Source organism: Podarcis erhardii (genome assembly GCF_964252035.2).
Source record: "Podarcis erhardii genome assembly, chromosome: 16".
Lineage (NCBI taxonomy): Eukaryota > Metazoa > Chordata > Lepidosauria > Squamata > Lacertidae > Podarcis > Podarcis erhardii.
In genome coordinates, this window is record NC_138514.1 from 12,561,041 (window position 1) to 12,586,035 (window position 24,995).

Sequence of the window (24,995 nt, forward strand, 5' to 3'; positions counted from 1 at the left end):
GGTATAGATGCCTTGATAAATAAAATAAAATATATATTAGGATAAAATACATTTAGAATTGTGCGTTTTATATCTTAAAAGTATGTATTTAAACAAGAGTTTTCATGCAAATTAGATTAATGTAGAAATGGTTTGGAATGGACTTATGAATGAACACTTGCAAAAGTGATATAGCCTAGAAATACACTGATCCACTCATGATACACACACACACATTTCATGAAGCAGATTCTCCTTTAACAAGGACTCCTTTGCTTCATGGGAGACCCATGGAACTTGGCACGGCAGTTGTTAATATGTCTAGAGGGAATGAGAAAATACCTGTCAGCAAGGACTAAATCCAACCTGTATTGAATTCCAATGAAAACAGAAATGGGAGTAGAAATTGCCAATTTTTGTTTATTCATGCCATGTCTGTAGCAGAAATCTACCCAGCAAATACAATCAGTATTCACTGTTGTTCTGTTCAGTCCACAAATGATACGCAATTGGCTACACCTCTCTCAAATTCATGTATTTAATTATTTAAGTAAATCACATAATTTTGCCACAGCAGCTAGCAAGAGGAATAGCGTAGTTTTTGGCAGAAGACAAACTGCAGCAGAATAGAGACAGCACTGCATGGGATTAACAAGAGGGCAGAACAGAAAGCAATGCTTTCTTACATCCATGTCAGTTAGCTCAGTTTGTTTTGAGTTCAGCATGCAGAGCTGAGGGTGGGCAAGGGACTGCTGAAGCAGATCAGCATGCAAATCACCACCACCACCACCTCATGCACACTGTTCATGGATGTTTGCAGCTTGTGAATCAAGACAGAGTAGACCCAAAGGTTTCATTTAGAGTCTTGGGAATGCCACTAGCTTGGCTCCAGCCTCCAAACATCCGGTGCTTTGAAACTCTGGCTTTGCTTCCTAATCCAAGCCTTGGCACCACTGCTGCACGCCTGATCTGTCATCATCACAAATATACCAATGTTAGATGTTGTGTGCCCTGCAAATAATCCAGAGCCATCTGGTTACATCAAATAAGGAGTAGGTAATGAGCCACATGTTCTCCCTCTGTCCCAGGATCAGAGGAATGATACAGTGTGCTCACATCTATCTTAAAAGAAAAGAAAGATGAGGGGAATGTGCAGACGAGACTGATTATGTCTGACCGTTGACACCGCAACGACGAGTTGGCCCATTTTCTATTGAGCAAGCTTGAATGGTGCCATCATCGCTGAATGATTCCACTGAAATTGAATTGGCCTCTTCTCAGGTCTTAGCCGCGCGCCTGCCCATCAAAAAATACTTACCAAAATGCAAGATTAATGACTGCCAGATATTTAATTTGCTAATACCTGAAAGAGCCGCTTAATGGGGTTTGGGAAAGTCATAAAAGGGGGGGGGGAGTGGGGGGGAAGCAGACACAATTATTGCTGTTAAGAACAAACTAGTATGCAGGCCCAGCCATTCATTAAGCAAGTCCAGGGAGAGCTTCTGGCTCTTTGATTTCTTTGCAAACAATCCAGAAAGAACCAACTGCTTTATATATATATATATTGGCACCACAACACAGGGATTTTGCATAGTGTTTGGCTTATTTGTCTTTCACTATCCCTACAGTTAGAGGCATGGTTGAGGACTGCTTGTTCTCTCTTGCTGTCTCAGAAGCTCAGAACAATCACTCTTCCTTCCCCCGATGGTTTGATCCCTGTTCGCTCAGCCAACAATCATTCTTTAACTTCTATGCTTTTTTTCCCTAATGAGCTGCTCCTGTTTACCTCCACAATCCTTTTCTTGCATTTGTGATGTTTATTTTAACATCTGCTTTGTCGACTAGGCAGCAAAGCCAACAGCATTACGGGCTCAGCAAGGGATTCAAGTATAGATTTCATTTTAAATGTATAGCCTTCCTGATCCCTGCAGGCTCAGAACGGGGAGCAATGTTCATAAAACCAAGACATCTTTTAGTATAAGATAAAAGCAACACATTAATACGAAGCTAATGCGTATTTCTGCTGTATTCTCCATACATTTGGTCAAATGCTAAAGAAGAAGTCTGATGTCACCTCCAGATGGGGTTGGTGCTACAACTAGGAGGAGCAGGCTGCCGACCCCAGGGCAGATACTGGGGTCCCATGAGAAAAGCAGTAAATGGCACTGTCTCCAGGTCTGAGAGCCACATTTTAAGAAGGAGATTGACCTGGCTGATGAGGAGGTCTGGAGAAGCCAAGTCTGTGGAAGAATGGTTGAAAGAGCTGGGTATGTTTGGTTTGGAAAAGAGAAGTTTAAGAGGAGGCATGGTCAATGTCTTCAAACATCTGAAGAGTAACAGCAATGCTTGGTGGCTGGTGCAAATGTCAATCTTATCTATCTATCTGGCTGTCAAAGAAAAGGCGCAAACTGATCATTTCTCCAGATGGCAAGATTAGCACCAATTGGGTGGAAATTCTAGGAAAGCAGATGACAGCTAAGATAAGAATAAATCTCCAAATGGCAAGAGCTGCTCGATGGTGGAGATGGAAGTAGGGATGTCAGAGAATTTAGACAGAAATAGGAGCAGAAACTGCCAATGTCTGCGTCCCATGTCCAGAACAGAACTCAATCCAGCAATTATAATCAGTGTTCACTGTTGTTGTTGCTTTTAGTCTGCAAATGATATGGAATAGTCTCTCTCTCTCTCTCTCTCTCTCTCTCTCTCTCTTCCTCGCTCCCCTTTTTGCATTGTGGTTGCTTTGCATTGAAATGAATGGAGTGGGATAATAAAATGAAAATATAATTAAATAATTTCACCACAGTGGACAGTGAGATGAGTAACGCAACTTTTGGTGGAAGCCAAACTGCAGCACAATGGAAACAGTGCTGCATGTGGCAAATACAGTACATGGCAGAATGGAAAGTTGCTTCGCAAGTGTATTCTGCAACATGCCATTGACACATTATTAGTGTGTTAGTGGTGAATTTATACTGGACCATCATTCTGCTTTATTAGTTGTTATGTGATTTCCCAGTGTTGCTGTTTTATTTTCATCTGGAAGGGCACTCTTGTGCTATAGCACAACAAAAGTGGCACAAATAAACCAACAACCTAGAACATTTGCAGTCTGAAAAGTTTCAGGATTTCAGCAGGGAGATACAGGACATGAACTGACTGCAAACAAAGAGTACATTTGCCTCAAAACTGCTGCATGTGCAAATGGTGCTGAAAATGGCATCATGCATAACTGTCCCAATACCATCATGAGCACAAATAATTATGAATGTACAATGAAAAGGACACCTGGAGAGGCCCTGAAATGCAGTGCTGCAACAGCATGCTGAAGTTTACATGGGATAGCTCTACAATGTACTTCCTTCACATTACTTCCCACATTTATGGCATGGTTTAATGGTGGGTCACAAGGACAACTTAAGCATGAAGTCACAAGGACAACTTAAGCATGTGTACAAAACAAGTTGGATTTAGTCAACCAATAATGTGGTCCATCCATATCATGTTCACCCTTGACGTGTGTGCAGCAAGAGCTCAGAGCTATTCTACACATTGCACTTAGGAGCACAAATGTGTAAAATAGCTGACACCTGATGGTCTGCCTTAACACTGAGTCAGACCACTGGCCTATCTATCAGCAGCAGATCTTCAGGGTTTTAGGCACGGTATTTCCAAGCGCTACCTGGAGATGTCAGGAACTGAACCTGGGCCTCTCTGCATGCAACACATGTGCTCTACCATTGGGTTACATTCCCTTCTCTTAATTACAGATAGAGCCATCAACCTAATCTAATGAAAGTTCCCTTCCCTATAGACTTCCCAAATGATTTTACCTAGCCGAAGTTGACTCCTCCCAAGCTGTCTCCATCCCAGTGTCATGATTGGAGGGATAAAATGTTTATCATAACCAGGGAATCAAGGCCAGACGGGTCTTTGAGGACGTCACAAGAAGAGGCAGCTTTGGATAAACTTACATTACCTCTCCATGTGGTTTTCCTAGGCAGAGAAGAAGGGCTTCCAGACTTCCAGCATGATATGGTCAGAGAGTCAATTGAATAAAAAGAAGGTGACTTACTTCTCTGCGAGCGAGCACAGCAGAAGGCCACAATGGTGGCCATCAACACCAAAAACGCCACACCAGCTCCAACTGCCACGCCTATGATGACTGCCATTGGCACTGACTCTGGAAAAAACAAGAGAGCAAATGAAGTGGAGATGGGCTCCAGATATCATCAACTTTTGTCCTTTCTCATTGTCCCCCATTCACTACCAGAACCCTGGTTGTCTATTATCAGATCCTCCTACAGTCAAACATTAAGGCCACATCTGCACTATACATTTTTCCTAACAGCTCTCAGCACCCTTAAGAAACAACAGTTCCCAAGATTATTAGGTGATGAAAGTGGTATGAAATTGCTTCAAATGTATGGTGCAGATGGGGCCTAAGATTAGTGCCGAACCAATAAAATGCAAGGGTAGCTTGGTGAATGACACATGGTATACTCAAATGAGTTGATTGTTTGTTCAGAGGGAAGACAAATGGAGATGTGTGGCTCATGTCACTGACCCCTGGATCTCTCACATTTGGCAAAACAAATGCAAACATTGCTGGTAGAGGCCAGGGTAGGGTGAATGTGGGTGATTTATTCAGTTTAGTGCAGGTGAACTATTTGAAATATTAAGACTTTTGCAGAGGAGACAGGGAAATAATAATAATAATAATAATAATAATAATAATAATAATAATAATAAAAATAATAATAATAATAAAATCCAGGCAGCACACATTCTGGGCATGTGTAAATTTGCTGCACAGGTATGTAATTTTGATACTAAGCAAAGGATGTGGCACACTGGAAACCTCAGCTTTTGTTTCAAAATCATAAGGAAAGAAAGTTTACGGTTCTTACAAAAATCTGTGTCGATACTGTGTGCCCAGGAGGTGGCTAGAGTCGAGCACACAGTTCTAAACTCTGAGAACATCTTGACCCCCATCCATTCATTTTCTGGACGGACCATGTGTTGGCTTCCTAGGGGCTTGGTGTTTGGTGACTAAAACGACATCATTTATACTCATTTAGCATGTCTGGTCACAAATCTGACCTAACAAACTGAAATACGTTATGGTGGACATGTGTAGTTTTCCTTTATGAATGGCTGGATGCTTCAGACTCTCCAGACTCAGTCACCTTGTAGAGAGTTTATAAGCAGATACCATCAGCACTGGCTGAGAGATGCAAGAACAGCATCCAGTAGGAGCAGCAGTTTTTCAGTTCTTGCCCAAATCCTGTGGAATGCCTTTCCCAAGGAGAAGGCTCATTTGACTCGGGCATTTGCCTCCTCTCAGAGACAAGTAGGAACATTTTTTTCTGGTATCAGGCCTTTGAAAACTAGATCCCTGTTTATCGATTGACATTGTGGATTGATCCTGCTGTTGACTGTTAATTAGGTTTCATTGGTTTTGTTGCTCTTAATAGATTGTGCTTAGTTTTTTTAAAAAATACTGTATGTTGTGTAATCCCCTTTGTAAGTTAGATAATTGAAAAGCAGTGTAAACAGATAGGAAACAAATTGTCATCGGAATCTATCTTGAAGGAGAGTTGGGTTTCCTTTTTTTAGCACTTTCTCTGGAAGCTGGAGTAGTGCGGCAGAATTATCTAGCACTGAAGCTTTTCCCACTCCAATCAGCAGTCAGTCAGTGCACAGTTTTGATGTTATGGCTTGGTTGTTCATTAGCATGTAAGTCAAAAAACAATCACCATCCCAAATCAAACCGTTCATTGTGTGGTCCAGTGTGCTTATGGTGACTAGAACATTGGATAAAAATTGACGAGACCTGGGTTCAAATCCCCATTCAGTCCCAAAGCTCACTGGCTGGCCTTGGCCAAGTAGCTAACGAAAGCTTTGGTTTGGGATCCAAATAGTTGAAGGTCTGTTTCCTTCCATATGGCCAAGGGTGGTGGATGTGCTTTTTATTGCCAGCAAGCAGTTCTCCAGCATTCTGCAGCCTCCCTGGCTGCCCATGCCCCCTGATCTCAAACACTTCATGGGTAGAGCTACTGCATGATGAGTTTTGACTGGGGCATGGGCACCTGGGGAGGCTGCAGTGTGCAGATCACTGGTGAGATGATTTGTAGAATGGAAGGAAGGACATTCCCAAATAACTGTTGGCTACCTCAAAAGCAAGGCAAGTACATAAGAAAATCCTGCACCCCACTCATAAGAATTTCACTGAAATTTTATCATGCCTTAGATAAAATTTTTAATGCAATTTCTTATCTCATTAATTGATGGATAATAACTGGGATGGGGGGAAATGCAGGAAGTATTTTTTTGACACAGCACCACTTTTAGAAGCACAATTGGTTGGAATGCAAGGCAGGGCCTTTTCCACTGTGGCACCCAGGTTGTAGAATTCCCTTCCTAGATATGTCTGGTTGCTTGGCACTCAGTTTTTTCAGGTGGAGCGGATAAGACCTTAGTGTGGCTTGTTCTGTCCCCCATTTTTATGCTGAATTGTTTCACATTGCTTGTGGTTTTAATGTATGACAGATTTTAGCCATTTTTATTACAATTTGGCAGAACTGGACACTAAACCCACCATGATGCATCCAACAGAACTTGGTTCAGGCTAGAACAGCAGGAGGGATGTGAATTAGGTAACATGAAGGGATGCTGCGTTCAAGATGTAGCGGATGAAGGGAATCAGGTAGAATGCTACTATTATCACCTATATACACTGTGTGAGGTGCTGCAAAAAATGCAGAAGCGACCTGAACTTCATGCTAACCTACTTTACCGCCAATGTGTTGTTGGCTTAAGTTTCTTCAATCCACTACTTCTCAGTTTGCAAAACCGACCTGCTTTTTATGGTTTAGGGAAAACATTTTATCAATGAGGTTTATTTATTTTAATCACCATTGCAAGGATGAAGGAGTTTAAGCCCCAGCTATTCTCTTATTGAAATGACATTTCCCACTGCAGCACAGTTTTGCTTGACTTTTACAGCAAACGGTGCTCTTTATTCCAATTAGTTTCTGCCTTGAACACTTTGGTGTTGTACCACACAGCCACAGAATGTGCTAACTGCCAAAAGAGGATCTTCATTGGTTTTGGCACATCCCACTTAAATTAGAGGGGAAGAAATGGAATATTTAAGAAAGGGAGTCTGTGAAATTGCTGTTCTGTTCTGTGCGCATGTGTTTCTTGTTTCCTTTCTCAATACCTGTTCTCTGTTGTGTACTTAGCTGTTGTTGTTTTTTCACAAGACTGTCTGGTTCTGATTGACTTGGCAATTTTATCCACTGGGGTTTTGTGTTTGCAGTAAACAGTACCCCTGGCAGGAGCAATCTAGACTTTATTTCACCCAGGTCAAAGACCCAGTTTGGCACACCCACGCATACACTTTTGCATACAGGCTGGGAGCCTCAGTGGTGCCTCTCTAAAGGCTTTCTGGCTATCTTTTATAAGCCAGGATGGGCAAGGATCAAGGAGACAGGTGCTTGGTTTCACTCGTCCAAGCAGTCTGTCCACATCTTCAGGGGTAACAGATTGGAATTGATCCCACGCAACCTGACTAAACAGGGCTCTAGCACTCTCTCGCCCCGGCCCTGCTCCCACAGTGAAGTCTACCTCTTCCCGAATCTGAGCGACTTTATCTTTGCAAAAAAACTTTGCAAAATCATTGCATGAGATCATGTGGCCTGTACTGGGCCCTGATGGAGCAGGTGGTTCCGCTAAATTGCAAACCACCTGAAAGAGTCTCATGCCACTGTTTTCCGCAGATGCAATAGAGGCAGTGAAGAAGGTCTTCTTCGCCATCACTATTGCCATTTGGTAGGCTCGACATTGAGCTCTAACCCATGTCCAGTCAGATTCAGAATGAGTTATCCGCCACCGGTGCTCTAGCCGTCTCAGCGATTGTTTCATTGCCCTCAGATCCTTGAAGCCCATTTTCCATCTTGGGCCTGGGAGAGGGCCCATACTCCACCACAGATTATAAGGCTCCAAGGAGGCCTCGGGACATTGCTGCTGCTGCTCTGCCTGTGAGTATTCGGCCTGGGAACCAGGCAGAGGGCCTTCTTGGTAGTGGTACCCGCCCTGTGGAATGCCCTCCCACCAGATGTCAAAGAGAACAACAACTACCAGACTAGACGACATCTGAAGGCAGCCCTGTTTAGGGAAGCTTTTAATGTTTGAGGCATTACTGTATTTTAATATTGTGTTGGAAGCCGCCCAGAGTGGCTGGGGTATTATTATTATTATTATTATTATTATTATTAATAATAATAATAATAAAAAAAATAAAATAAACCCTGCTAGTGGCACCCCCTACCCCCCATAGCTGCAGCACTGCCTCTGGTAGCAAACAGTAGCTGGGAGGGGCACATTTTAAGTGGAAAACTGCTGTAGGTATGGAGTAAAGGTTTAAACCCCTTTCTCCACATGCTGCAGTACTGATCCCAATCAGTACCCTGTAATTGTTGCTTTTACCTCAGGGGAAAAGTTGCCTGAACTAAACACGTTTTTTAAATAATAAAGAGGATGATGCCCTGAAATTGAATGACCGTGTGATGAATCAGCAGGTAGAGGGGAAAATTGTTTCTGCAGTCAGCTCAAATGTGTAGAATTGCTTTCTGTTTGGAAGACTCACAATCCATTATTATGTGGATTGCATATACTGAAAAGGCTGCTGTTGTATATACCAGGGAGGAAGAGAAAAACAACCTCATAGATGCTATGTACCAGATCTGGGGGACTTCTGGGCCTCCAGATGTTGCTAGATTCCAACGGCCATAATTCCTGCCAGGATTTAGTTGAAGTCCAGTAACGTCCAGAAGGCTACGGGTTCACCAACCCTGACATATAAAAAGGATAAAGGTAAAGGGACCCCTGACCATTAGGTCCAGTCGTGACCGACTCTGGGGTTGTGGCGCTCATCTCGCCAAGGGAGCCAGTGTACAGCTTCCGGGTCATGTGGCCAGCATGACTAAGCCTCTTCTGGCGAACCAGAGCAGCGCACGGAAACGCCGTTTACCTTCCCGCCGGAGTGGTACCTATTTATTTACTTGCACTGGTGTGCTTTCGAACTGCTAGGTGGGCAGGAGCTGGGACCGGACAACGGGAGCTCACCCCGTTGTGGGGATTCGAACCGCCGACCTTCTGATCGGCAAGCCCTACTCTCTGTGGTTTAACCCACAGCGCCACCCTGACATATACCTATCACAAAAAGGGTAAGTATTCTGTCTGCTAACTGTTGTGAGGGGTAGGTCTCAAAACTGTTCACATAGAGGTAGGGGGGCAAATATTGTTAAGGAGGATACAGTGGCAAGACCACCAACATTTGCAAGTGGCATGTAAGCTGGATGTCTTTGTTGAAATAAAGGATGTCAAAGTATAGCACAAGATGATGGCTGTTTTGTAAAACTCTATCTTTCATTTGAGTCGATAATGGAAAGGGACTGGCAGCTATAGGCAAAGGATAGATCCTCTTAGATCTTGGGCAAGGATGGGTGCATCTGTCAGTTTTGGTTTCTCTCAATTTCTTATTTTCCCAATCTTAAGTTCAGTTCTCTACATCAGTTTGCATTTTCTTTTAGAACACATCCACATGAAAATTCACCAGCATTTTAAGGAGAATCTATGCCAGTCTATACATATTACATGCTGTTTTGCCTAATATACACATTACATATTACATGCTGTTTTGCCTAATATACACATTTTTTTTGCAAAAAAAAGCTCCCTAATATAACACATCTTTGCATGTTCTTTTCATGTCTATATGCATTTATATGGGCACTTTAGAATATGCAATTTTTGTACGTATTTCTTGGCTGGAAAACTGCATTGGCAAACCCAGAGAAGTGAGAATTTCTGTAGAGGTCTATGTGTTGTTTGGTGAATTGTTTCAGAAATTGCAAATTAGGGAGGTTTGCCATTAAATGAATCAACATTCTCTCCCATTCCTAACCTTAGGTTAATTTCTCCTATTGTTTTGGTTAACAGAGGAAGAGGCCCAACAGTATATAATAGCTTGCCCTCTCTTGCCCAGCTCCCCATTCCCAGTTACTGGATTTGTAGTTCAAATCCATGCATGGGTTTATCATTACTGCTCATGGGGATAGAGAGAATTATCCCAGCTGGACATTTTAGAGCCCAGCTGGAGTCCAAGGGAGACTGGTGGGGGGGGGACACTCCCCAACCATTCCTTCACCCTCAGTGCAAACTGAGCCAATTTATTGTGGAATCATTAAGACAGAGTGAATATATGAAGTCCTACAATATCATTGCACACTGTCTTTTTCTCTGGGGGCTTCTTTCCAATCGGATTTTATTATTATTATTATTGAAAAAAACCCTACTGCTGGTGTCTCTGGGTGTGCTCTTGCTATTTATCCCCTATTGGCAAGGAAGGTATCGCAATGAAAGATTTCATTATCTGGGTCCAAGCTGTATGCTATATGGAGCTTGAAGTTCTGCAATGCCACAGGCCTAATTTTTGAATTTGACAACACTAAATTGAGTTTGAAACCTGCTTTCCCTTGCAATCGAAGCCGACTCCCCTCCTTCCCAATGTAAGAATGTGTGATTAGTTATTGCAGCGGCATGACAGCAGCCATTCCTATTAAAATGCCCCATGCTGTGTTAAGTCTCAACAGGGAGCAGGAGCACAAATAGTACAGCATTTGGCCCTCGCTTGTCCCTGCCTGCCCACACTGCAGCTGGGAGTGCATGTGAGATGGCGCCTGTACAATCTACATCACACAATTCATGTTTCTGGCAGCAGGCATGGAACTTACCTGCTGTGTCAATTTCCTGTCCCCCGTGCTAACGCTCTGAACTGACAGTGGTGTGCAGATTTGCTTACATGGAGCCACTACCCAGCCCTTAAGATTATAGAGTGCATGATTTCTTCCTCTCCCTCCCTCTCTCTCTCTCTCTCTCTCTCTCTCTCTCTCTCTCTCTCTGTGTGTGTGTTGGCTCCTTGGGCTGGATCCAGATGGGCTAGTCACACTAGGAGTAGACCCATTGAAATTAAAGGGTCTTCAGTGAGTCCTGGGTCTACTCTAACCTGGATCTGAATCCTCTGTTTGCATATAAGTAAAGGTAAAGGGACCCCTGACCATTAGGTCCAGTCGTGGCTGACTTTGGGTTGCGGCGCTCATCTCGCTTTATTGGCCGAGGGAGCCGGCATACAGCTTCTGGGTCATGTGGCCAGCATGACTAAGCCACTTCTGGAGAACCAGAGCAGAGCACAGAAATGCCATTTACCTTCCCACCGGAGCAGTACCTATTTATCTACTTGCACTTTGATGTGCTTTTGAACTGCTAGGTGGGCAGGAGCAGAGACCGAGAAATGGGAGCTCACCCCGTCGCAGGGATTCGAACCGCCAACCTTCTGATCGGCAAGTCCTAGGCTCTGTGGTTTAACCCACAGCGCTGCCAAATAGATGACAACAGTAACAAAAGGTCCTTGCCTTATAGAGCCAAACCATTGGTTTATCTATTCCAGTTCCATTTATTGTGACTGTGGTGGAGGCTGGTACATTCAGGCAATCAGGGGATTGCCCCATTAACCTCAGCCTGCCCTCAGCCAGCTCCCACCCACCTGGCTTCTTACAATCAGTCCCGGGCAGAAATGCCTACCCATTTGTTCATCCTTCGTCTCAGAGTTGCCCTCACAGAACTCAGTGGGGAGAGGGGGACAACATGAGAGTTGGTTGGCTCTGCCTCTGCCTACTGTTTGCCTCTCTTCTTCCTGGCCTACCAGTCCCAGTGGGCGGACTGGCAGTAGATTTCTGGTCTCAGGCAGAAATTTCCCACATCTTTGTTAATTGAGATCCTTTAAGCGGAAATGCCAGGGATTGCATCTCTAGCCATTTACTGTCAAGCAAACACCCCACCAAAATTGCTTCTAGATCAATACTGCTTAATAATAATGGCAGCAGCAGCAACAACAACAAGCCAGAGATTTGCTTAAAGAACCTGAGCAATTAAGATTTTGCCTTTCACACATTTATAGCATTGGCCCTCATCTTTTATTTTGGGAACAGATAGATAGACAGGAGTGCACAACAATGGGTGTTCCCAGGTGGACATGGGGCAGTTCATGGGTCTCAGAAGATCACTGCAATGAAGTTGTTCATCAACAATACACAGATATCAGTGGGCTGGTCTATATTGGGGAGGGATAAAGTAGGGTGCAAATGGCACTGGAGGGGGCCTGAAAGAAGGCTGCACCCACCTGGATGCAAATATTTAATTCAAGGCAAAGCTGAGGGTGAAAGTTCACCATGTTGAAAAGGTATTGGGTTGCATCCAATGGTAGTTCTACTCAGAGTAGACCAACAGTACAGGGATAGCTAGCTAAGGTTCATTTATCTCAGTGGATCTACTCTAAGTAGGACTTGGTTGGATACAACCCTTTGACAAACCCTTTGCAATTCCTTGTCCATTCTAAAGAAGCAAGGAAGGCCTACTGACCAGGGATGAGTTGGCATGGGCAACATGCTGCTAGCTCCGAAACATCAGAGGAACACACAGAGAGATCCAGAGGCAAGTGAGAAGATGCTGATGGTGACAGGGTTGAGTCCTAGGTTGACAAATGTGAATGGAAATAAGAGCCATAAAGAAAGATGGTGCATGATAGAGACAATGGTTTGTGACCAATGCTAGGCCTACTCAGAGTAGGCCCACTGAAGTTAATAGACAAAACAAACTTAGGTTCCTTCATTTCAGTGGGTCTACTCTGAGCAGAACTTAGCTGGATGCAACCCAAATGTCCAGAGTGTGCTGTGTACAGTGCGGTAGGGTCAGCCAGATGGAGATAATTGCCACATATACTGAAATTCAGGGAAATGAGAAGCTTAAGTTAGCCAAATAAACCATGCAATGGAACTGACTAAAGAACATGGCCACCTTCATTTCCCTTGGGTGTCCAATCAAGGCCTTGTGGGAGGCACTTAGAGACTGGATGGATTTGGAATGGAGTCAGCAATAAACTGCTTCTAAGATTGATGGGCTCCCAAAACCTTTCCCTGGACCACAACAATTAGTGTCTTTTTCTAAGATGACGGCTATACCAGGAATTTGACTTTGCTACTGGTTGCTGAACATAGGACTGAAATCCAGTTCTAGAGTGCAACTGGCAATTTTAGGGCACCAGCATCAAAGGGTTCAGGGGTCATGGGCAAATATATGTCAGATTGCTACACAGCTGGATTAGCAAAGACATGGGCATTTTCCAGCTTTAGATCTATGGATACTTTCTCTTCCTAATGTGTTGCCATTTCCCCCTCCATCAAAGCAGCAAGACTGTTAATTTTATCACGATCCCATTTAGAAAAATAGGAGGACCTGAGCTCAGAAGGCACCAAAAAGCCATTTCAATGGAATTTGAAAACCAAGATGGTGTTTCACTCAAATCATTCTCCCTTCCTAATGAGTCGTTTTACCTCCCACAAGCCTCCTTTTCAGGGGAGGGATAACCTAGATGGATACAACTTCATTGTTTGGTTGGGGTGGTGGTGGTTATAGAACATAGCTCCGGGGCCAGTCATATAGTCACCTTCACTCATGATTCCATACCTGCTTCCATACCAGCTCCTGATTTCATTTCCGTACCTGTTTGAAAATAAAGCAAGTGTCTACAGCCTTGCCAAATCCCAACTGTGCAGTTATTTCTATTTAAAACTTTTGCCAGTTTCTTCTTTTTAAATCATACGATGTATATGGGAGTTCCTCACCCACCAATTCCAAGGGCAGCTGCTCAGGGGTGTTTAAAGTTCTCCATTGCAATGTAGCCACTGGAGGCCGGGCAAGTTTCTAGCCAAGAGAGTTTCATATATGTCCTTTGGTGGAAATCACTGTGGGGACTTGGCAGTGTAGTCTGGCACCGAGGATTGCCCCTCTTCAGAGCCCCATGTTGAAAACAAACAAAGGACTCCCTGCACATGGAATGTTAGCATATCAGTGGGAAGTGTTTTTAACCCAGCCTTCTCCCTGACTCACTTGCCTTCTGCCTTCAGTCATGCTTTTTAAACACAGGGGCATATCTAAACATGCATTGCCCCTCTTGCATTCTCAAAAGGTACAGTCCTGGCTGGAATGTACCACATGCTTTTATCTGGATGATTGGATTGACTATTAGAGAGGCAGTTGATAAGGTCTCTTGTCTACTCTCTTATCAGTTCAGTCATTAAAAATCAATGTTGATATTGTGTTAATTGTCAGTGATGCGGCACTTGCAGGTTTTCATCCCAGGATTAATTTCCCCCCTTTTCCAGCAGAGCTCCTCTGCAATGGAGAGCCCTACTCTGCTGGCGGGCACTTGGCAGTCACCCTTTTCTTTATGAGGCCACCGGAACAATGACCCTGAGTCAAACGGTCTTTAATTGTGCTTTTCTGCATTGTGATCGGCCGAGAACCCAGTGTAGAGCTGCTTGGTGGGAGCCACTCCCTCCACAACACAGAAACATCTGCTAACCCAGACACATTTCTGTGCTTAGGCAGGAGGCAGGAAAACAAACCAGGGAGTTGATCTGCCCTGGATAGAACCCAAGGCTAATTTTAAGAAGTTCATTTAGTTCCAATTTAATTTGGATGGCAGCCTTGCCTATAAATCAGAGCTTGATGAGAGCAATCTACCAGTCTGCCCTAGCATTTAATGCAGAAGGATGTAACTGGAGGGCCTCCAGATGAAGGTCCAGCTTTCCCTCTGGGACTCTCCCAGCCTCTACGCCCTCTTGAGGAGGGGAACATAACCAGGGTTTTAGTCAAAGGGACCGTGCTTTGGGGAAATGTTGGTTACTCTCACACTAAATAGACTTCATTTGCCCCTAGGGACATCAACCAAAGTCTGATTGGCTATACAGGGTCGTGATGTTATCACATCCAGTACATGATCCCTGATTGCTTGGGATCACTTGAGAGGGGGATGAAATGCAGGGAGGGAATGGCCACGAAAGCAGCAGCAAAGTGGGAGAAAGTGACTGCAAATAGTAGTGAACATTCATGAAAAAGACAGGATAAGGTATGTCCCAAACAACTATTTTCAAGCCAAAAAGCAAAGCTGAAATACGTTCAGCCCTAAATCATAACCCCAAAGCCCTGAAGCCCTTCTATGTGAAACAATTTCTGCCCCTGTTAAGAGGGAGGTCCTCTCTTTTTCAGTGGTTAAACTTACTGTTGGGCGACTCAGCTTAACGCTTTAATAAGCAGCTAAGCAGGGTACTCATTAAAGCAGCTATGCTAAGAGTGACATCCCATCGCTATGACATGCTCATGACAGCACAAAACAATGGGATGCAATGGCAGCAACTTGGAACTTCTTAGTCATTTTACTCTTCATTTGGCTTCTGCTGAACTAGTTCCTCCCACTCTGTTCCATTTTTCTGGCATGACAGCATTAAACCTTGCAGCCGTCCCTTCCCAGACACTGGTTACAGATCTGAGCTTGGACTGTGTAATGTGCCAAAGGACAGATGAATTAACATGGTTTGGGTTTACTTTTTTCTTTTCATTTTTTGCAACAGGAGACATTAGGCTGGATGAAATACTTTAAAGGCTTGTTTACTTCCAACCAAAATAACCTTTCAGGGCTGAAGGGGGAATGGTTCTTCCCCTTTCCCCCAGTGCTACTGCTGAATTTGGGAGAAAGTATTAAAAAAAAGGAGTAATAGACGATAGCAGCTGAGAGGTGAAGATAGTCAACTTGTTCACAAATTGCACAAAGTGCAGTGGTTGCTGCACGCCATGCATTTCCTTCCTTCACCTGCTCCCTCATTCAGATATCGCATTCCTGATCCTCCAGATGATTGTGGTTGAGAATGAGAGACTGTAATGAGTGATCCTTCCTCTCTTTTCTCCAAAACACTTCCTCATTTCCTCAAACCTTAGTTTGCCATGTTGTCCTTACCAGCAAACTGTGGCTTGCATGATCTGTGCAAACTTTGTTTGAATGGGATTGCGCAAACCACAGTTCGGCAGGTACAGTTTGAGAAAATGCTCTACCAAGCCAAGTGAGGGAGGCAGGGAGTGCTCAGATCTGCCACTTGTTCCTTGGTTTGGAGAACTGGCAGCAGGTTATCGGTAACGCAGTCTTGTGTCTGCATATATAACTAGAAGTGGAAGAGCTCTGCCTAGTTGTGATTGCTTGTTTTGCTGCCAGTCAGAACAAGCTATTGCATGGGGAGCCAACATGGCGCCTTCCAGATGTTATTGGATCCAAACTCCCATAAAGCCTCATATAGCATAGTCAAGGGTGATGGAGGTTGTAGTCCAACAACATCTGGAAGGCACCATGTTATTGACCCTAGACTATCCTCAATTGAAGGTGTACCCACTGCAGACCACAAGTTAGCAGCTTCAAAGCCCAGGTAGTTTCTTTTCAATCAAAGAAAGGGTGGCTTGTTTGGAAAGAAACCCCAATGCACATACTCAGGAAGTGATTGTTTCAGTGTTGTGGAGGTGCTAACCACAAACTGCAGGGTTTAGGGACAAGCCAATGCAGCAGGGAATTCGAAATTAAGCTAATCCTGGTTAAGTTTCTAAGACTGGTACCTTTGCTTCAGAAAGGAAGCAGCAGAAATAAACTTGGATTGAGGTTAACACCACTTAGAGTTGTGCAACATTTTCAAATGGTGCGAGGATCACAGAAGGTTTCTCATGTTGCTGCTCTTCAACAAAGTGCCTCACTGCTTGACATGAGCACTCATACCCTCCTTACCATTCTTTGCTGTCTCTTTCTAAGGCCTCTGCCTGATAGATCTCAGCTGCACTGGAGTTGCTTTCATACCTGCTTCCTGTGCCACTCCTGTAATGTCTGAAGGTCAAGATCGCAAGAGAGGACCACATCATGTGGTTCCTTGTCCTTACCCAGCTATAAGTCCAAGCCACACTGGTCTTACATGCTATTTGACATTTACACACCTTCCAACCCCTTCTCTCCATTTCAGCAAGCGGCTCTTTCCCTTCCAAACATGAATGCCATGATAGCAGTTCCCACCTTGTTCTTTCAGGCGTATGATCTCGGTGTCTGAACCAAAACTGTTCCAGGCAGTGCAGTTGTAAATGGTCTGGAAGTCAGCCCGCACGATGTTGCTGATGGTTAATGTGGAGATTACGCCTTCATCCGTGCTGACGGTCTCTACCGTGTAACGCCCTGAGGTACCTGACTCCAGGACATTCTCCTTCCAGGACCAGGCCTGCACATCAAAGCAAGCGGGGATTAGCCACCCTAGGCAATGTTCTCTCGTGCTAGAAATTATTTATCAAGTTTTTGCCTTTTACTAACGAATAAGAACATAGAAATCTGATATTCAAAAGTGATTTAGGGGTGGGTTCTGGCATGCTCTGTGAGCAGTTTTTACTCATCCGAATCAGTATGTTCATACGCAAAGGTGAGAGATGAAGACTCTTTCCTGGTTGCCCCACTGAGGGAGGTGTGCTAAGTGGTGATCTGGGGAAGGAGCCTTCTCAGTGGTGGCTCCTCAGCTATAGACCTGTCTACTGCCTACCAGGTTATTTTTCTTGTACACACAAACACACACACATTCCAAGGCTGGAAAAAAATATAGCCCTGAATCTGCAGTGATTTTATTTATTTATTATCTGCTGGATCAGGCCAAAGGCTTATTCAGTCTGGCACTCTGCTCTTGCAGTAGCCATCCAGTTGCCCATGAGAAGGCTGCGAGCCATAGCTGTCAAGTGTCCCTTCTTTGAAGGGACAGTCCCTTATTCCAGCGCCATGTCCCACTGCTGTCCCTTATTGATGGATGTCCCTTAAATGTCCTTTAAATGATGTCCCTTAAATTTCAAAGGAAGCAGCTCCTCTCCCTCCTTCCCTGCTGTCCAGGGAGGAGGGAGGCTCCAACTGGGTTGCTTGGCTGTGTTGCTCACCCAATAAGAAGTTTAAGAACGACTGGGGGGTGGAGCTTGCATGCCTTGTGTGTGGCTAGTTAATGCAAGCTGAGGAGGTTTTTGAATGCTGGACGCCATTTTGTTGCACGTGCTGCTGCAAACTTTGCAGTGCAAAGCCAGGCCGGGGAGTCATCTTGAGGCAGCATAGGCCTTGTGGTGCATGTGATTCAGATTCTATTCAGTTGAACCTCTGGTTACAAAGTTGGTTGGACAGTGTTCTCGAAGCTACCCAGCATGAGTTTGACCAGACTGCAGGAGGACAGGAAGACTGGAGTGCCTGGAACAGGTGAGGCTGCAGGTCCCTTATTTTGGCTGCTGGTCCCTTATTTTCAAGGCTGCTGGTCCCTTATTTTCAAATCTGTAAGTTGACAGCTATGCTGCGAGCAGATCCTGAGTTCAGCAGAACTTGCCTCACTTGTGATTCCCACCAACTGGTATTTGAAGGCATACTGCCTCCAGCAGTGAAGAATATAGCCACCTTGGATAGTAACCATTGGAAAATAACAAAAATTAAAAAAAATAATTCCCCCCTCCCTAAGATATAGCAGTACATGGTAACATATAAAGCTGAGAGTGAGAACACAGAATACTGGTAGTCTGAAGAGTATTAGAAAATCATTAAAAACACAAATGAGTAATATGAGAATTTAACAAAAACATAATTAGTAACACAGACAGTTATTAGAAATAAATTATTAGAAATTAACCTAAGTTATCCCCCCTCCCTTTTTAAAAAATAGGCAAATCAGAAGAAATCCTTACTGCAGCAAAAAAAGGGAAGCATATGCTTGTAAATATGCATTGCTTTTTATGCTGGTTTTATCTGCTGTTTTATTTATTTGTTTACTTGTTTTCGTACATTTATACTCTGACTTCCACCATGGAACCCAAGGCAGCATACATAGAGTGCTCAGGTGGTCACGCAGGTAGGCGCTGCCCAGACCCAGACCTGTGTAGCTTCAGCAAGAAGGTGGCCTCCTGTGCCTTCGGATGCTGTTGAACTACAGCTCCTATCAGCCTCACCCAGCATGGCCAATGGTCAAGGAAGATGGAATCTGCAGTCCCACGAGACCTTGGCTACCCTTGTTCTGGAGCACCATTCATCTTCATGAAGTTGTACAAGCTAAAACCAAAAAAGCCAAATAGGAGGTTTGGGTTTCAATTCCCCAAGGTGCCAAACAATCCTCCAAGAAGTGGAAGATGCCTTCCACATTATCCCTTGCCTTATAATTTTCTGCTGGATGGAGTTCACATATGCAGGAAGTCCAGTGTTGGAACCTTCCTGGCTGAAGAGCAACCTTCTGCAACATGGCACCCTCTAGGGGCTGTTGAACACCATCTCCCACCATTCCTGACCATTGGCTTTGCTGGCCGAGGCTGATGGGAGTTGCGGTCCAGCACATGTCCTTTGATTTGTGCTTTGATTATGCTGTTTTAATATAATGCAACATAAGCTGTCCTAAACAATTTCCTTTGAAGGGCGGGAAATAAATGAATGATTCATTTCCCTTGGGCTCTGGCTGCTATTTACGTTGCTCAGGGAGGTGCCTACTTACAATTCGGTCTGGTGGGGGCGTGCTGCGGATGAAGCATTTGATCTGGCCTTTCTCCCCGTGAAGAGCGTGCTGCGTCTGGGTGCTGGAGATTATAGGTGGTCCTGTGGAAAGGGCAGAAACAGAGGGAAATGGGGAGTGACATAGTGCTGCATTCCTCCACCCTCCCCTCACATACACAGGATAGAGCTCACAATCCCATACAGACAGGAACATGGGGAGCTGCCTTCTTCTGAGTCGGACCATTGTTCCATCTTGCTCAGTCTGACTGGCAGCAGCTCTCCAGGGTTTTGTAGCAAGGGACTCTTTCAGTTCTACCTGGAGATGTCAGAGATTGAAGATGCTTGCAAAGCAGGTGCTCAACCATGGAGGCATAGACCATGCAACTGATTGCAGCACAGAACTCCTTCCTGATGAGAGCTATAGGGCTACCTGTTGTTTAGGCTCTGCTCTTTGTAGTAGTGGGTGAGATTGCAGGGCTGGCCCTTGCTGAGCTAAACTGAGCTGGCTGTCTCCTGCAAATAAATTTGGATTCTACTACAGGACAACAAATTGATTCTTCTTCTCGTTCTTATTATTTCCCTTGGAAAAGTGCCTTGTGGATTTTGTTTGCCTCGGGCTGCACGAGATCCCAGGAAGGGGTCTATAAGGCTGCATACAAACCATACATTTAAAGCATAAGGCTTCTCTTTAAAATAAAAACCAAAACCATGGGAATTGTAGTTTACCGCTCACAGAGCTACAGTTCCCAGCACACTTAACAAATGAGAGTTCCAATGATTATTGGGGGAAGTCATGTGCTTTAAATGTATGGTGTGTATGCAGCCTAAGAATCTCCCCCTTCTTCCTTCAAAGCATAACTAAGGCTCAAATTGACAGGTGATTTGCTGGGAGCCAGAAGAGGGTGCTCCTGCGGATCCTTCCACCCAAGCTACAGCTCAGGCTAAAAAGACTGCAGAAGATTACTGCTCCCCCAACCCAGTTCTGATCCAGCGTCTTTTGATTTTTTTTGTGTGCTATTCGGCTTCTTTGCAGCGGCGGTCTATCTCTGATAAATGCCATGTGGCTGTGTTAATATTTCTATGACTAATTAATCTCATTAAAGGATCAACACTACTCCTCAGGATATTTCTCCTTCCTCCATTCTTAACATCCAACCACAGAATTTTAGTTTAGCAATCAGTTGCATGTTTTCTGCTCCCAGGGGAGGGAAAAAAAAAAGATTTTCAGCCCCAGGAATGCAACTTCCACACAAGTTTTCTGATGTAAATTTCCTGAAGTTTCAAATATCACACCCACCCACCTGGCATGTTGCATTTGCAGTTGATGTGGTTTTCCAGTACGGTGGTACCTCGGGTTAAGTACTTAATTCATTCCGGAGGTCCGTTCTTAACCTGAAACTGTTCTTAACCTGAAGCGCCACTTTAGCTAATGGGGCCTCCCGCTGCTGCTGCGCCGCCGAAGCACAATTTCTGTTCTCATCCTGAAGCAAAGTTCTTAACCCAAGGTACTATTTCTGGGTTAGCGGAGTTTGTAACCTGAAGTGTATGTAACCCAAGGTACCACTGTATACTGCCAATCCAGCCCACTCACTGGAAAAGGGCTAGCCTGCCGGGGCATGTTGCAAGAAGGGATGAATGAATCTGTCCCTTTTGGTTCTCCCAGTTTCTCCTTCTTCCAATAGTAAATTTGGTTCTTCACATTTGTGGGCAATTTGTGATTGTTATTATTTTTTAATCCCCATAAAATTCTTCAACATTTTAGTGCAAATTTATTCTTATAAGTACATTTTTTGTATACAATCCATTACTTGCTAGCAATTTCTCCTAATACGATGCAATTTTGTATGTCAGTTTCACTGGTATCTTCCCTTGGCATGCTCACTTTCCCCTGCGAACTTTCCCAGATCTATGAATTTTGTTTGGTTGCAGTGAACTGCACCACAAAATTCGGACCAGTGCAAATTTTGAAGGCCGGCTGGGGATTCAGTTCTATTGTTTTGGAAAGTGGGAATTTGATAAGTTAGGCCTTAAATGTGAACGGAATCAAATTTATCTCTCATCCCAAGCTGCAAGGGACGTTACCTTGGAGACTGGGAAGCTGTTGTTCCAAGAGGAGAAGGAAGGGGTGGGGGGGAGGGGAGTCATCCAAAAGTGGGAAAGAGGTGACAAGGGAAAGAACTAAGACCACCTCACCAAGCCCTTTATAAAAGCATGTCCAGGGAAGGAATAGGACTACACTATTCTGCCTTGATCAGACTCCCCTGCCCTGGAGCACTCTGTCCAGTTTAAGGATACTGACAAGCTGGAATGTGTGAGGAAGAGGGTGACCAAGATGATCAAGAGCAGGCATAGGCAAACTCGGCCCTCCATATGTTTTGGGACTACAATTCCCATCGTCCCTGACGATTGGTCTTGTTAGCTATGGATCATGGGATCATGGGATCATGTAGTCCGAAAAACATTTAGAGGGCCGAGTTTGCCTATGCCTGATCAAGGGTCTGGCAACCAAGCCTTATGAGAAGAGAAGACTGAGGGATTATCCCCACTTCCTCTTGTGCCACTGCTTTCCGCTGGAGAAAACTGCTCTTTAGTGCTCAGTTGGGGCAAACAGCAATTCAAGTTATTTGGACTCATGCTTTGTAGGCACGCTACAAGCGGAAGCATGAACAATCCCTGAGAGGTCATACGATAGCCACCTTCAAATATCTGAAGGTCTGTCACAAACATAGAATTGCAGAGTTGGGAGGGATCTCAAGGCTCATCTAGTCCAACCCCCTACAAAGTGGGAATGCTTGTTTTCTGCTGTTCCGGAAGGAAGAACGCAAACCACTATATACAAATTACAGGAAACAAGATTCTGACTAAACATTTGAATTTTTTGGTAGCAAGAGCTGTTTGACAGTGGAAAGCTGGTGGGTTCTACTGAAGTCTTTTAAACAGAAGCTGCCTGGCTATTTGTTCGGGATTCTTTTGTTGATGGATCTCAGCCAAAACTCTCTGCTACCGGCTGCTTAGTCTGTGTAGTCCAGGATGACGACTCAGGAACATAAGTTGCTGAACAGTAACTTGATTTGTATTTGCTTTTATTATATACAGAGTATAGCACAGCTTTTGTACAAGTGACTATATACACAGACTCGATTCAAACTCTACACTCCAACTCCAAACTACTGTGTCATGCTGCTTATAAGGGAAAACTTTTAACCAATTGCCACCTGTTGCTAGGCTTCCCTATCTCCAAGCAGACTTTCTCACGTACCCTAGCTTTACTTGGCATCTTGCCAACTCACTAATTGTCCACTTCAAAGCTGCAGTTTCTCACAAACCTCAACATCTTTAGCTGTGAATTCAGCACTGCAGGAGGTTAGACTAGATGACCCTTGGGTTTCCTTCTAACTCTACAATGCTGATTCTATGTCCCCTTTTTTTGGTATAAAAATGACCATGGAGAGAGATTTCTGTGGGGATGGGGGTGGCAACAGCACAAGTTTTGCCCATGTTTTGTCATGCCCCTACCACTAGGTTAAAAAGGAGAAAGTTGCAGGATTTTCATTGGGCTGATATGTAAAAAAAATAATGTTCTAGAGAGTGTCTGAGAACAGAAAAGGGATTAGGAATCAAAGAAGGATGCGAATCAGACCCTTGACCCCTTGAGACAGCATTATCCAGATTTTGGCGGGGGGGGGGGGAGACCATTTTCAACCTGAGAGCCACCTTCCCTTCTGGGCAAATTCCTGGGGACCATGTGCTGGTGGTGGGCGGGGCCAGAGGCAAAAGTGGGTGGAGCAACAAATGTGAATTTCACCTTTATACAGTAGGCTAGGTTCTGCACACACTCCCACTCCCTCCTGTGTCCTCCACCTAGGCAAGCAAGAGGTCTTCTCAGAGTTCAAGGACACATTCTAGCCAGCAGAATGATTTAAGGAGGGCTTGGAGCAGGTCAGGCGAGGGGTGCAGCCTGTGGGATGTTGGGAGGTTTGGAGAGCTGCATTTGACCCCCCTGAGCATCTCCATATTTAATCTAGGTGAAAAGGCTCTCCAGGGTTTCAGATGGGAGTCCTAATGACCATTTCTGGAGATGTCAGCTGTGGAACCTGGGATCTTCCTGTGTACAAACTCTGCCACTGAGATGCAGGCCCCTCCCTGTTAAGGGGAGCAAAGAGCAAACAGAGTAAGGAGAACCGGGTGCCTTCAATTTTGGTAGTTGAAAATATGTGGCTTATAGAAGCAGTGGGGAAGCTGTGGATCTCCAGATTTTGTTGTACTGCATCCCTTCTATTGCCCCTGACCATTGGCTGCACAGGCTTAGTTCAGCATCACCTGGAGGGCTGCAAGGGCCGCATCCTTGGCTTAAAGGGATAGGACAAATGAAACAAGTGTGTTCCTACTCCAGTGCAATCTTTGCATGCACACATTCTCCTCTCCCACCAGTGCTTCTGCCATACAAACCCTTCCGCTCTGTTCCTCTGCGGACAGCCAGTGTGGGGCAGAGGTTAGAGTGCTGGACTAGGACTGGGGTGTGTGTGCGCCCCAGGTTCAAATCTCCACCTGGCCCTGAAGCTCTCATGAAGCCAGTCACTATCTGCCAGCTTAGCCTACCTCACAGGGTTGTGGTGAGGATAAATAGGTGTTGGAGAATTATGTACACTGCTGAGAGCTCATTGGAGGAAAGGCGGGCTGCAAGCAAATTAAATGAATGAAAAGCAGCATGCTGAGGGGTCCGAGGAAACATAGCTGGCAGTAATTCACCTGAAGGAACTCTGCGGAACAAATGAGATGAGAAACAAACCACCAGTCAGGCAGCTTGAGTGCAATTATGTGCCCCCAGTAACTCTTGGCGCATGTGTGAATGCACGTGGAGGGAGTATAGGTTGCCTCTGCTGGAGAAACTAATTGTTGGAGCATTTGTGCATTGAAACCTCAGCTTCTCTCATCCCAGGAGCGAATCAGCTGGGAGCTATCTCTGAAGGAAGGAAGGGGGAAATCCAGGAAGGAAATCATTTCAGGGGAACAACAAAATAGCTGGAGACATAATTGCTGTCTATTAGCCCCCTTCATTAAAATAGATTTGCATTTGCATGAGTGGCTGTGAGCAAGGAATGGAAAACAATGTGCTACCAACCCAAACTGTGTGTGTGTGTGTGTGTGTGTGTGTGTGTGTGCTGTATTTGGGAGGGCAAAGGCGGTTTGCTTGCTGGTATGAGGAATGAAACAAGGGGGGCTGTGCACACCGTATCATGTCTCTCTATCCGCCCCCACTTTCTTCAATCTAATGTTCTACACAATTGTTTCATGCTAAACTGAGTGGGAAACAGACCTGGCTGACAGCCTAACATCCCTGCATGCCTAATACACTTGAAGGACTGGTGCAGCAGGGAATTACCAAGGTAAACATTTGTGTTGTGTGCCTCATTCATAATGAGGAGCGTTGGTCACAGAGCAAGAATGGAGTGAAAAGGGAAGCTGGCATGAGTGTGTGTAGCACGCTCTCCTTGGTGCTTAAATGTTTAGGTCCTCCCCTTAATCTTAAAAGTAGGGGGGC

General features: G+C 44.7%; 1 protein-coding gene across 4 annotated transcripts in view; it reads right to left on the reverse strand.

Moving 5' to 3' along the window:
- The window catches only part of KIRREL3 (kirre like nephrin family adhesion molecule 3), a 747,957-nt gene that overhangs the window by 35,224 nt on the left and 687,738 nt on the right, over nucleotides 1–24,995 (reverse strand). For 3 of the 4 annotated variants that reach the window (XM_081844377.1, XM_081844375.1, XM_081844376.1), the window contains 4 exons: nucleotides 19,455–19,555; nucleotides 16,985–17,183; nucleotides 13,567–13,602; nucleotides 4,052–4,159 (listed from right to left, as the gene is read on the reverse strand). In XM_081844377.1, the coding sequence (XP_081700503.1) occupies nucleotides 4,052–4,159; nucleotides 13,567–13,602; nucleotides 16,985–17,183; nucleotides 19,455–19,555 (444 nt within the window). The remainder of the gene's footprint in view (nucleotides 1–4,051; nucleotides 4,160–13,566; nucleotides 13,603–16,984; nucleotides 17,184–19,454; nucleotides 19,556–24,995) is intronic. The other variant, XM_081844378.1, reaches the window with a different exon arrangement.